The sequence below is a fragment of the Salminus brasiliensis genome, chromosome 15 (genome assembly GCF_030463535.1).
Source record: "Salminus brasiliensis chromosome 15, fSalBra1.hap2, whole genome shotgun sequence".
In the NCBI taxonomy this organism is placed as follows: Eukaryota; Metazoa; Chordata; class Actinopteri; order Characiformes; family Bryconidae; genus Salminus; species Salminus brasiliensis.
In genome coordinates this window covers 35,801,048-35,815,425 of record NC_132892.1, presented here as the reverse complement: position 1 = coordinate 35,815,425, position 14,378 = coordinate 35,801,048, and the positions used below count along the sequence as shown (strand labels likewise).

The window sequence follows — 14,378 nt, the reverse complement described above, 5'->3', positions numbered from 1 at the left end:
GTAGGTATTGTGATATACACTGAGGAGGAGGAGCTACAGTCTCCTATTAGGGTGAATATTAATAACGCTCTAAATGTAGGTATTGTGATATACACTGAGGAGGAGGAGCTACAGTCTCTCATTAGGGTGAATATTAATAACTAAATGTAGGTATTGTGATATACACTGAGGAGGCGGAGCTACAGACTCTCATTAGGGTGAATATTAATAATGCTCTAAATGTAGGTATTATGATATACACTGAGGAGGCGGAGCTACAGTCTCTCATTAGTGTGAATATTAATAACACTCTAAATGTAGGTATTGTGATATACACTGAGGAGGCGGAGCTACAGTCTCTCATTAGGGTGAATATTAATAACTCTAAATGTAGGTATTGTGATATACACTGAGGAGTCGGAGCTACAGTCTCTCATTAGGGTGAATAACTAAATGTAGGTATTGTGATATACACTGAGGAGGCGGAGCTACAGTCTCTCATTAGGGTGAATATTAATAACTCTAAATGTAGGTATTGTGATATACACTGAGGAGTCGGAGCTACAGTCTCTCATTAGGGTGAATAACTAAATGTAGGTATTGTGATATACACTGAGGAGGCGGAGCTACAGTCTCTCATTAGGGTGAATATTAATAACTCTAAATGTAGGTATTGTGATATACACTGAGGAGGAGGAGCTACAGTCTCTCATTAGGGTGAATATTAATAACTCTCTAAATGTAGGTATTGTGATCTACACTGAGGAGGCGGAGCTACAGTCTCTCATTAGAGTGAATATTAATAACGCTCTATATGTAGGTATTGTGATATACACTGAGGAGGCGGAGCTACAGTCTCTTATTAGGGTGAATATTAATAACTAAATGTAGGTATTGTGATATACACTGAGGAGGAGGAGCTACAGTCTCTCATTATGGTGAATATTAATAACGCTCTAAATGTAGGTATTGTGATATACACTGAGGAGGCGGAGCTACAGTCTCATTAGGGTGAATATTAATAACTAAATGTAGGTATTGTGATATACACTGAGGAGGAGGAGCTACAGTCTCTCATTATGGTGAATATTAATAACGCTCTAAATGTAGGTATTGTGATATACACTGAGGAGGCGGAGCTACAGTCTCTCATTAGGGTGAATATTAATAACGCTCTAAATGTAGGTATTGTGATATACACTGAGGAGGAGGAGCTACAGTCTCTCATTAGGGTGAATATTAATAACGCTCTAAATGTAGGTATTGTGATATACACTGAGGAGGCGGAGCTACAGTCTCTCATTAGGGTGAATATTAATAACGTTCTAAATGTAGGTATTGTGATATACACTGAGGAGGAGGAGCTACAATCTCTCATTAGAGTGAATATTAATAACTCTAAATGTAGGTATTGTGATATACACTGAGGAGGAGGAGCTACAGTCTCTCATTAGGGTGAATATTAATAACTCTAAATGTAGGTATTGTGATATACACTGAGGAGGAGGAGCTACAGTCTCTCATTAGGGTGAATATTAATAACACTCTAAATGTAGGTATTGTGATATACACTGAGGAGGCGGAGCTACAGTCTCTTATTAGGGTGAATATTAATAACTAAATGTAGGTATTGTGATATACACTGAGGAGGAGGAGCTACAGTCTCTCATTATGGTGAATATTAATAACGCTCTAAATGTAGGTATTGTGATATACACTGAGGAGGCGGAGCTACAGTCTCATTAGGGTGAATATTAATAACTAAATGTAGGTATTGTGATATACACTGAGGAGGAGGAGCTACAGTCTCTCATTATGGTGAATATTAATAACGCTCTAAATGTAGGTATTGTGATATACACTGAGGAGGCGGAGCTACAGTCTCTCATTAGGGTGAATATTAATAACGCTCTAAATGTAGGTATTGTGATATACACTGAGGAGGAGGAGCTACAGTCTCTCATTAGGGTGAATATTAATAACGCTCTAAATGTAGGTATTGTGATATACACTGAGGAGGCGGAGCTACAGTCTCTCATTAGGGTGAATATTAATAACGTTCTAAATGTAGGTATTGTGATATACACTGAGGAGGAGGAGCTACAATCTCTCATTAGAGTGAATATTAATAACTCTAAATGTAGGTATTGTGATATACACTGAGGAGGAGGAGCTACAGTCTCTCATTAGGGTGAATATTAATAACTCTAAATGTAGGTATTGTGATATACACTGAGGAGGAGGAGCTACAGTCTCTCATTAGGGTGAATATTAATAACGCTCTAAATGTAGGTATTGTGATATACACTGAGGAGGCGGAGCTACAGTCTCTCATTAGGGTGAATATTAATAACGCTCTACATGTAGGTATTGTGATATACACTGAGGAGGAGGAGCTACAGTCTCATTAGGGTGAATATTGTGATATACACTGGGTTGAATGGGATAACAGCTGTGCTCACCTGGCCTCCCAGTGGTCAGGCCTTTTCTGATTGGCTGTGTTGCGGTGGGTGGCGGTCTCCATCAGCAGCTTCTGGGTGAGTCTACCAGATTGGGCATGGCCTGCATCAGTGGTCTCCGCCCACTCCTTATCCTCCATCAGCGTGGGCAGGTATCCCGGTAACGGTGTTTCCTGGTTGCCAGGGGAGGTGGAGAGCCGGGGGCTGTGCTGGTCAGCCCCGGAGCGGCGGGCGAAGGCCAGGTACACGTCCGACTTGAGGAAAAGTGGGTAGGTGTGCTCCTCCATCAGCGCCTGAACCTCCACCTGAGCCTGCTCAAACAGAACCGAGTCCAGCGGGGCCCGACACACCTGCGCTCGGCACACACACTCCCGGATGAAAGTCTTTGTTGCTGGCTTTATCTTCCTCGCCACAACACCGCTGCTGCCGCCGCCGCCGCCACTATCCACTATGTACTTTCTGCTCCGCAAAAAAAAACAATCAATCAATTTCCAACATTATTGCCAATATAATCAATCAGTCGTCCCAATCAGACGCAAGACTAACGTAACACCCCGTTAATTAGCAGTTCTACCTGTAGATGGCTTTGGCCAGCTTCAGCCTCCGCCCGTCCTGCCCGTCCGTCGCCGGGAGTTTCCGGAAGCCACTGCAGGCAAACCAGAAATCCAGCAGGTCGGAGCATCCCTCCTGCAGCAGGAACGCGCGGAAGAGCGCCGTGCCGTCCTGGTCGTCCAGCAGGAAGTGCAGCGACTCCGCCCAGCGCAGGTGAGGCGGGGCAGGTGACGCGCTGCCCTCGGGCTCGAAGCCCAGGTCCAGGTCCGAGCGCCGCGGGGTGGCCGACGGACAGTCCAGCTTGGAGGGGTACGGCGAGTGGGCGGAGGGGAAAAGGACACTATCCTCTTCTCCCGGGACGGGGGGACGGGGGGCGTCTTCGTTGAACCGACCGGGCAGGTCTCCATGGCAACTGCGCATTCGAGCGTTCATCGTCGGGTAAGAGATGTGGACACGGGGTCAGGGGTCAGAGAAGCGCTGGCAGGTGAGTCATACTGGAGGGAGAGAGAGACAGAATTAAACCGGCCTTTGTTTTTAAGACTGATGTATGTAAACGAGCTCTGTTCTGATTGGCCGCCTGTATTATAGAGCACTGAAGTCGAGCTTGTGCCTATACTTGGCACTTCGGGTCTAGGCTGGATTTTCAGCAGCAGAAGGTTCTGCGGTTAATGAAGGTCCCGAACCCTGTACGTTCTGTTCGTCACTGGATAACGAGCTCGTTAAGGAGTTGCTCGTTAACACTACTGCTACCTGTACGCTGACGTCAGCAGAACCCGTCGCCAGCTGTCCATCAATATGACCAGCCTGACAGACCAGCTAAACCATCAGGCTGCTGTAGGTGGTGTGAGTGGGCGTGGCTAAGCAAAATTACACAGCCCATTTTTTATGATTAAAGAAAACCAACACACTTACATAACCCCGCCCATTTCCTACCAAAATAGTTACAGCAGTTTAGCCCCGCCCACTCCACAGCCTACAGCAATTCAGCCCTGTCTAATCACAACAAAGGCTTTTCTGAAGAAGGCACAGGACAGCCAATCAGAACAGAGGTTATTTACATATAAGGGATTTCGGGGATAATGTGGGATATGACCCGAGACTCTGGCACCCACCCCGCCTCCTGATTTTATAAAGTAATAATTAATTTTTTATTCTGTGCATAATTTCCTAATGCCAGTCCTGAGGGTTGGAGGCAGTAAACCCAGCTGAAACACTACACTAAACACAGCCTGGAGGAGCCCCAACCCTACACTAACCCCACACACACACACACACACACACACACACACACACACACACACACACACACACATGCACACACATACACACACATACACACGCACACACACACACACACACACACGCACACATGCACCAAGGCGACTGCGGATTGGCCAGGCCGCCCTCAGCGCACAGTAAAGCACGCAGGGATTGGCTACCGGCTCATTTGCATATGCGGGCTCTGCGGTGTATCGGCGCTCGCGGTACTGATCGCCTTACAGCAGCGGTAAACCGCGCAGCGCCTGCAGCCAACCGAGCGCAAACGGGGCTCCTGTCGGAGAACGGCAGCAGCTTACCGCGAATAAGGAGAGGGAAAGGACGGGGAGAGAGCGGGTGGAGGAGTGGAGGAACAGCAGGGGAGAAAGCGCCGCCCGGCTGCGGAGATAAACACCGAATCCCCCCGCTTACCCGCAATCCGCCTCCGGCCGTAGGAACTGAGCAGGACGGTAATCCGCCATCTCCCGAAGCCCGCATGAACCCGCTCTAACACACACACTCCCTCATCCTCCCACACACACTCCCAAACAACACCTCAGCACACACACACACACACACTCCGCGCTGCCCGACCAAACCAAACACACTCAGGCGTGCGTACGTGCGGGACTCGACGTCAGTGTGACGTGTGACGTACAGAGCGGCGACGCACCGCCTTCCACACGGCGACCCGGAGCACAGCAACCAATCAGATTCCGGCGTTTATGAATATGCAAATAAATCCGTAAAAAACAGAAAGATTTTACGTTTTTTAAATAATAAAATATAAAAGCATACACGAAAACAAATTCAATAAATGACCAAATATAAAAACACAAAAAACATATATAAATATAAATTAAAATTACAATGAAACACAGAACATATATTTATATATATTTATATATATATATATATATATATAACAGGGCGCCACTCCACCTCAGGGTGACTGCACTTTATTCATTTATACATTTTAATCATTTTATTTATTTATTTTTGTGCATGTGTTTATACACATATGTACTCATTTTGCTCGTTCATATTTGTTATATATATATATATGTGTGTGTGTGTGTGTATATATATATATATATCAATTAAAATTACAAAGAAAGAAACAAATACAAAACACACACATTTATATATATATATATATAATAAGCAAAATGAGTACATATGTGTATAAACACATGCACGAAAATAAATAAATAAAATGTATAAATGAATAAAGTGCAGTCACCCTGAGGTGGAGTGGCGCCTATTCCTTGCACAGTGATTCCAGGTAAACTCCAGACCCACGCCTCCCTGACTAGGAATGAGTGGAAAAGTAGATGAATAAAATATAGTAAATAAATAAACAAACAAATAAATACTTGTAGTTAATTAATGTAATGCAACACCATTCATGTATGAATTGATGTTATTCCCAAATAAACAAATAAACAACACTTTAAGTTTAGCATTCAGTTGTAGTGCTGTATATGTACATCAGGTGTGTGTGTGTGTGTGTGTGTGTGTGTGTGTGTGTGTGTGTGTGTGTTCGCAGAGGTACTCCACTCTGCGACATTCTCTGTGGCATTAACCCATATAGTAACAATAACAGTGTAGAACCTGTTTTAATCACACACACACACACACACACACACACACACACCTGATGTACATATACACACACACTGTCCACCTACCTCCACACTGTCCAGTCCAGCTCAGGGCAGCAGGAGGGACCACTACAGCCAGAGAGAGTCACCAGCCTCCTAAACAGACATACACATACACACACAGTCACACACACCTCATACAGCAGTGAGGTAGAGAGAGAGACAGAGAGAGAGACAGAGAGAGAGAGAGAGAGAGAGGGGAGAGAGACGGGGGGGGGGGGGGCAGGGAGGAGTTCCCAATTCTTTATGAATATGGAAATGAAGTAGAATCATATATATTTATAGCACACATATATATATATATATATATATCACATGTATTATCACTATTATATTCATTAACTATAATTATTATACTGTGCAATTTCAGTCCAGCCCACTAGGGGCACTGCTAAGCACAAGGTAGGTGTTTCTAATAAAGTGGCCAGTGAGTGGAAGCACAAGGTAGGTGTTTCTAATAAAGTGGCCAGTGAGTGGAAGTACAAGGTAGGTGTTTCTAATAAAGTGGCCAGTGAGTGGAAGCACAAGGTAGGTGTTTCTAATAAAGTGGCCAGTGAGTGGAAGCACAAGGTAGGGGTTTCTAATAAAGTGGCCAGTGAGTGGAAGCACAAGGTAGGTGTTTCTAATAAAGTGGCCAGTGAGCGGAAGCACATTAGGGGTTTCTAATAAAGTGGACAGTGAGTGGAAACACAAGGTAGGTGTTTCTAATAAAGTGGACAGTGAGCGGAAGCACAAGGTAGGTGTTTCTAATAAAGTGGCCAGTGAGTGGAAACACAGGGTAGGGGTTTCTAATAAAGTGGCCAGTGAGTGGAAGCACAAGGATGGGGTTTCTAATAAAGTGGCCAGTGAGTGAAAGCACAAGGTAGGTGTTTCTAATAAAGTGGCCAGTGAGTGGAAGCACAAGGATGGGGTTTCTAATAAAGTGGCCAGTGAGTGGAAACACAAGGTAGGTGTTTCTAATAAAGTGGCCAGTGAGTGGAAGCACAAGGTTGGGGTTTCTAATAAAGTGGCCAGTGAGTGGAAACACAAGGTAGGTGTTTCTAATAAAGTGGCCAGTGAGTGGAAGCACAAGGTAGGGGTGTTTCTAATAAAGTGGCCAGCGAGTGGAAGCACAAGGTAGGTGTTTCTAATAAAGTGGCCAGTGAGTGGAAGCACAAGGATGGGGTTTCTAATAAAGTGGCCAGTGAGTGAAAGCACAAGGTTGGGGTTTCTAATAAAGTGGCCAGTGAGTGGAAGCACAAGGATGGGGTTTCTAATAAAGTGGCCAGTGAGTGGAAACACAAGGTAGGTGTTTCTAATAAAGTGGCCAGTGAGTGGAAGCACAAGGTTGGGGTTTCTAATAAAGTGGCCAGTGAGTGGAAACACAAGGTAGGTGTTTCTAATAAAGTGGCCAGTGAGTGGAAGCACAAGGTAGGGGTGTTTCTAATAAAGTGGCCAGCGAGTGGAAGCACAAGGTAGGTGTTTCTAATAAAGTGGCCAGTGAGTGGAAGCACAAGGTAGGGGTGTTTCTAATAAAGTGGCCAGCGAGTGGAAGCACAAGGTAGGGGTGTTTCTAATAAAGTGGCCAGTGAGTGGAAGCACAAGGTAGGTGTTTCTAATAAAGTGGCCAGTGAGTGGAAGCACAAGGTAGGTGTTTCTAATAAAGTGGCCAGCGAGTGGAAGCACAAGGTAGGGGTGTTTCTAATAAAGTGGCCAGCGAGTGGAAGCACAAGGTAGGGGTTTCTAATAAAGTGGCCAGTGAGTGGAAGCACAAGGTGGGGGTTTCTAATAAAGTGGCCAGTGAGTGAAAGCACAAGGTAGGTGTTTCTAATAAAGTGGCCAGTGAGTGGAAGCACAAGGTTGGGGTTTCTAATAAAGTGGCCAGCGAGTGGAAGCACAAGGTAGGTGTTTCTAATAAAGTGGCCAGTGAGTGGAAGCACAAGGTAGGGGTTTCTAATAAAGTGGCCAGTGAGTGGAAGCACAAGGTAGGTGTTTCTAATAAAGTGGCCAGTGAGTGGAAGCACAAGGTAGGGGTTTCTAATAAAGTGGCCAGTGAGTGGAAGCACAAGGTAGGTGTTTCTAATAAAGTGGCCAGCGAGTGGAAGCACAAGGTAGGGGTGTTTCTAATAAAGTGGCCAGCGAGTGGAAGCACAAGGTAGGGGTTTCTAATAAAGTGGCCAGTGAGTGGAAGCACAAGGTGGGGGTTTCTAATAAAGTGGCCAGTGAGTGAAAGCACAAGGTAGGTGTTTCTAATAAAGTGGCCAGTGAGTGGAAGCACAAGGTTGGGGTTTCTAATAAAGTGGCCAGTGAGTGGAAACACAAGGTAGGTGTTTCTAATAAAGTGGCCAGTGAGTGGAAGCACAAGGTAGGGGTTTCTAATAAAGTGGCCAGCGAGTGAAAACACAAGGTAGGTGTTTCTAATAAAGTGGCCAGTGAGTGGAAGCACAAGGATGGGGTTTCTAATAAAGTGGCCAGTGAGTGGAAACACAAGGTAGGTGTTTCTAATAAAGTGGCCAGTGAGTGGAAGCACAAGGTAGGGGTGTTTCTAATAAAGTGGCCAGCGAGTGGAAGCACAAGGTAGGTGTTTCTAATAAAGTGGCCAGTGAGTGGAAGCACAAGGTAGGGGTGTTTCTAATAAAGTGGCCAGCGAGTGGAAGCACAAGGTAGGGGTGTTTCTAATAAAGTGGCCAGTGAGTGGAAGCACAAGGTAGGTGTTTCTAATAAAGTGGCCAGTGAGTGGAAGCACAAGGTAGGTGTTTCTAATAAAGTGGCCAGCGAGTGGAAGCACAAGGTAGGGGTGTTTCTAATAAAGTGGCCAGCGAGTGGAAGCACAAGGTAGGGGTTTCTAATAAAGTGGCCAGTGAGTGGAAACACAAGGTAGGGGTTTCTAATAAAGTGGCCAGTGAGTGGAAACACAAGGTAGGGGTGTTTCTAATAAAGTGGCCAGTGAGTGGAAGCACAAGGTAGGTGTTTCTAATAAAGTGGCCAGTGAGTGGAAGCACAAGGTTGGGGTTTCTAATAAAGTGGCCAGTGAGTGGAAGTACAAGGTTGGGGTGTTTCTAATAAAGTGGCCAGTGAGTGGAAGCACAAGGTTGGGGTTTCTAATAAAGTGGCCAGCGAGTGGAAGCACAAGGTTGGGGTTTCTAATAAAGTGGCCAGTGAGTGGAAGCACAAGGTAGGGGTTTCTAATAAAGTGGCCAGTGAGTGGAAGCACAAGGTAGGGGTTTCTAATAAAGTGGCCAGTGAGTGGAAACACAAGGTAGGGGTGTTTCTAATAAAGTGGCCAGTGAGTGGAAGCACAAGGTTGGGGTGTTTCTAATAAAGTGGCCAGTGAGTGGAAACACAAGGTAGGGGTGTTTCTAATAAAGTGGCCAGTGAGTGGAAGTACAAGGTTGGGGTGTTTCTAATAAAGTGGCCAGTGAGTGGAAGCACAAGGTAGGGGTTTCTAATAAAGTGGCCAGCGAGTGGAAGCACAAGGTTGGGGTTTCTAATAAAGTGGCCAGTGAGTGGAAGCACAAGGTAGGGGTTTCTAATAAAGTGGCCAGTGAGTGGAAGCACAAGGTAGGGGTTTCTAATAAAGTGGCCAGTGAGTGGAAACACAAGGTAGGGGTGTTTCTAATAAAGTGGCCAGTGAGTGGAAGCACAAGGTAGGGGTTTCTAATAAAGTGGCCAGTGAGTGGAAACACAAGGTAGGGGTGTTTCTAATAAAGTGGCCAGTGAGTGGAAGCACAAGGTAGGTGTTTCTAATAAAGTGGCCAGTGAGTGGAAGCACAAGGTAGGTGTTTCTAATAAAGTGGCCAGTGAGTGGAAGTACAAGGTGGGTGTTTCTAATAAAGTGGCCAGCGAGTGGAAGCACAAGGTAGGGGTGTTTCTAATAAAGTGGCCAGCGAGTGGAAGCACAAGGTAGGGGTTTCTAATAAAGTGGCCAGTGAGTGGAAACACAAGGTAGGTGTTTCTAATAAAGTGGCCAGTGAGTGGAAACACAAGGTAGGGGTTTCTAATAAAGTGGCCAGCGAGTGGAAGCACAAGGTAGGGGTTTCTAATAAAGTGGCCAGTGAGTGGAAACACAAGGTAGGTGTTTCTAATAAAGTGGCCAGTGAGTGGAAACACAAGGTAGGTGTTTCTAATAAAGTGGCCAGTGAGTGGAAGCACAAGGTAGGGGTTTCTAATAAAGTGGCCAGTGAGTGGAAACACAAGGTAGGTGTTTCTAATAAAGTGGCCAGTGAGTGGAAGCACAAGGTTGGGGTTTCTAATAAAGTGGCCAGTGAGTGGAAGTACAAGGTTGGGGTGTTTCTAATAAAGTGGCCAGTGAGTGGAAGCACAAGGTTGGGGTTTCTAATAAAGTGGCCAGTGAGTGGAAGCACAAGGTAGGGGTTTCTAATAAAGTGGCCAGTGAGTGGAAACACAAGGTAGGGGTGTTTCTAATAAAGTGGCCAGTGAGTGGAAGCACAAGGTAGGGGTTTCTAATAAAGTGGCCAGTGAGTGGAAACACAAGGTAGGTGTTTCTAATAAAGTGGCCAGTGAGTGGAAACACAAGGTAGGTGTTTCTAATAAAGTGGCCAGTGGATTTTAGTGGAAGCGGGTGCTGGATTCAGATATGAGATATTTAATAAGCATCATAGTTACTGTGCAGATTCACACCCACTGCAGTGCAGTCATTAATAACCCTGCTGTAGTCCTCCTTAAGCACTTCCTAAGACAATGATCATGACCTTTAGACTGTCCACAGGAGACACACACACACACACACACACACACTCACACACACACACACACACTCTCATAAATCTGACATGAAACCTGTGCTGTCTCTCTGACCCCGGGGGAAAGGGGGGAGGAAGGTGAAGACGAGTGGTGTATGTGTGGAAGGTCACCCCACAGGGGGTCTAGTGTCTCAGCATTCTGCTGCATCTGTCTTACCTTACCACTCACACACACACACACACACACACACATATATAAATATGCCCCATGTGTGTTTCTATATTTAGGCGTATGTTTATTGTGTATGTAAACTGTATTGTGTACACTATGTGGACAAAAGTATTGGGACACCTCCATATTCACATGAAAATTTTCCTCCATCCCATTCTAAACCACATAATAACAGGCTGTATTAATAAGGAGCTGGTCCCCCTTTGCTCTCAGCTCTACCAGCAGCAGCAGCAGGTCTGGAGCTCTGCTGCAGTTACTGAGTCAGTTGGAGGCTTTTCTGCTCTCTGCTCTGAGCTCAGCACTCGGCCCTGACCCCGCTCTGTAACTTTACGTGGTCGGACAGACACTCGGTGGACACTGAGCTGCTCTCTGTGAGCTGTTCCTCCTAAACTCTTCCACTGTTCAATAATAACACCACTCACAGCTGATGGAGGAAGATCTAGGAGGGAGGAGATTTCACCAGCTGACTTGTTGTAGTTGGTGCAGCGGTGTCTCCTATTACATACAGAACCACGCTGGAGTTCAGTGAGCTCTTCAGAACCTCTAGAGGCCTGAGTTTATACAGCTGTGGCTAAACGGGACTGACTCAGACGCCTGAATTCTCTCTCTCTCTCTCTCTCTGTGTGTGTGTGTGTGTGTGTGTGTGTGTGTGTGTGTGTGTGTAGCATTTAAGCTGAAACATTTTCACAGTTTTTTTGATCTTTAGCAGGAGCTCAAACACAATAGAGCTTCTTCCATCTCACATAGCACTAAAGAGAGCAGTCCTTCAGAGTGTTAGCGCTGAGCTCTACCTGCTGAGTCAGGGCTGAGTGTGTGTGTGTGTGTGTGTGTGTGTGTGCAGTTTTAGCTTATTCATGGGGACCCCATGTCTTTCACTGTTATGGGAAACATTAAAATAGGTCGTGTTCATGAAGCTTCAGTTCTAACACTACAATCTTTAAAGGGCAACTCCAACAAATTTCCAAAATTCCTCCAAAGCTCAGACTGTGAGAAGAGTTTATTTAGAGTCAGGGGTTCTGTGTGAATCTGAGCTTTACTGTAGAGAAACTGACCCACTCTGATCTCTCTACAGTGGTGGTAAATGAAACCAGGCATGGGTCGCCATGACTACAACACAGATACAGCCCATAATTTACCTCCTATCCAAACCCACCAGTGCAGCTACACGAGTCTTCTGAGTTTTATATGGAATGATGATGATGATGATGATGATGAAGGTAAAATAGTGGAGAATCTCCACTAATCCAATTCTCTTTAAGGACTACTTTCTGTAGCTGCACTACACCCTGCAGCATGTATCCCTCCACCATTTTAATGATCTGGTTCTAAAAGCAGGTTCTAGAGCCGAGCTCTTCTCAGAACTCTGGTAGAACCGTGTCTCAGGCATCAGGCAGCGTCTTCATCACCATTAGGTGAAGAACTTTCTGTGAGGAGCTTTTATTAGAGCTTCAGACGTCTGCTTCCCTTCACCTCCACTGTGATATACAGTGCTTAGCTCAGCTCGTCAATACATAGGAATACACTCCCTAACTGAAACGCCCGATACAGACAGAGAAATGTGTGTGTGTGTGTGTGGGGGGGGGGGTCTCCTCTCCTGCTGTTTGTCTTTGTGTGTGTGTGAGTGTGTGTAGCTTTGCCGCATTTAAACTCTCTGATTGGATTAGATGCAGTGCATTATGGGATTTGCCTCCTGCTGTTATTCAAACGTTGTTTGACGAATTATTCTAAATTCAGCCAAATCTGCAGCCTGCTTTTGTTCAGCCAAACACACACACACACACACACACACACACACACATACTACCCATATGGAATATATATATATATATATTTTCAATGTATCTTACTAAATACACTTTATGTCCAAATATTTTTGGACACCCTTCTAATAAACACATTCAGCTACTTTAAGCTGCACCCATTGCTGATATAGACACACACAGCTTGTCTAGTCCCTGTAGAGAAGAAGTACTGCCAATAGAATAGGACTCTCTGGAGCAGATCAACATCATGACCCTATTGGCTCCATGCTGCCTAATAATGCCAGGCGTGGGCTAGAGGGGTATAAAGCCCCCCAGCATTGAGGAGCTGTGGAGCAGTGGAGGAACTGTGTTCTCTGGAATGATGGTGGAGGAGCTCCATCCAGTACTTTTGGGATGAGTTTGGAGTTGGGGATGATGAGGTGGGGTGGGGTGGTGATCATCTTCATCCAACATGACCTCACTAACGCTCTCAATCAAATCCTCACAGCAATGCTGATCCTCCTCCTAAATCTAGTAGAAAGTCTTCTTCTCTGGACAGTAGAGACAGTCACTCCAACAGAAGCAGGATCAGCTCTTTTTTATATCCTTGATTTCAGAAGAAACAGTGAATGAATGAGAGGCTGTCCCAATACTTTTGTCCGCATATTGTACACAGATATATATATATATGTTTATATATATATACACGTTTAAAGTATATTTTATAGATGCATTTTTGGGTCGCACACTAGGCTCTTTGATCTGAGCACACACACACACACACACACACACACACACACACACACACTCAGTCTAGCACATTAGCGTCTTTGATACGTCTGTTTTAGCCTTTTTTAGCCGCGCCAGTCAAAGCAATTGATGTGGTGGCTTTGAGAGTGGCTCGCACAATGAGGCCCTCTCAGCCCTCTCAGCCCTCTCAGCCCTCTCAGCTCTGCTCACGCTGGGAGAAAAGACTCGCCGGAGAAAGGAAAATATTTGAATTTTAAAAGCCAGAGTTTTTCATTCACGCTGCTTTGAGAGCGGCAGTTACCTACCGAACGGCGCCAGCGCTCTCGCCTTCAACCGGATCAACTCCCAGCGCCGGCTTTGCGCCAAAACCGGGGTCGGCCATCTTTGATGGGTGAAGAAATGATCTCCAGCGGTCTTCTCATCCCGCCGCTCGCCCTTTCTCTCCTGCAGCTCTTTCAGGTCTTTTGCGGCGCCTGTTAGAAGCGCCTGTTAGCCGGCTAGCAGCCGCTGCGTCAGCGCCGTCTCCCCCGCCGTTAACAGGATTTGATCTGGTGTCGTTCATTTTGCCCTCTTTTTTGTCTCCTGGCTGTAGAGGCTAACTCCAACCGTACTTACACACACACTCACACACACTCACACACACTCACACACACTCACACACACTCACACATGGGCAGACAAAAGCTAATAGCGCTTCCAGATCCGTTTGTAGCATCACTAGCGTTGCGCGAGCACTTGAGTCCACTAAGCAGCTGCGGGCGGCAGCGAGTGGTATCGGAGGCTAATTGCGACGCTCGATGCGCTCATAGCCTTCCACGCAGATTTGCGGTTCCACCACAGATTAGCCACAGCACGCACAGAACTAGCCTGCTAACACATGCTAATCCCGTTTCCCCGTTTCTCCTGGTCCGGCCATGATGGAGGCGCGGGTAAAATGGCTACATATGCCTCTCTTTCTTTTTGTACGGCAGGGCGGGGCACGGGTGGGTCCTCCTCGCCCTCCTCCTCCTCAATAAGTGTAGACCTGTAATGACTACACTACCCATAATGCCTCAGTGCAT

The 14,378-nt window shown here is 45.9% G+C and overlaps 1 protein-coding gene across 4 annotated transcripts in view; it reads right to left on the bottom strand.

Annotated features, from left to right (window-relative positions):
* The window catches only part of LOC140536213 (axin-1-like), a 23,766-nt gene extending 9,895 nt beyond the window's left edge, over positions 1–13,871 (bottom strand). For 2 of the 4 annotated variants that reach the window (XM_072657921.1, XM_072657924.1), the window contains exons 1-3: positions 4,680–4,841; positions 3,013–3,484; positions 2,442–2,897 (exon numbers count right to left, since the gene is read on the bottom strand). In XM_072657921.1, coding sequence (XP_072514022.1) covers positions 2,442–2,897; positions 3,013–3,422 — 866 coding nt within the window. In that variant the 5' untranslated portion in view covers positions 3,423–3,484; positions 4,680–4,841. Of the gene's footprint in view, positions 1–2,441; positions 2,898–3,012; positions 3,485–4,567; positions 4,651–4,679; positions 4,842–5,938; positions 6,008–13,622 lie in introns of those variants that run through there. The other 2 variants (XM_072657922.1, XM_072657923.1) reach the window with 2 other exon arrangements.
* Positions 13,872–14,378: the final 507 nt, after the last annotated feature.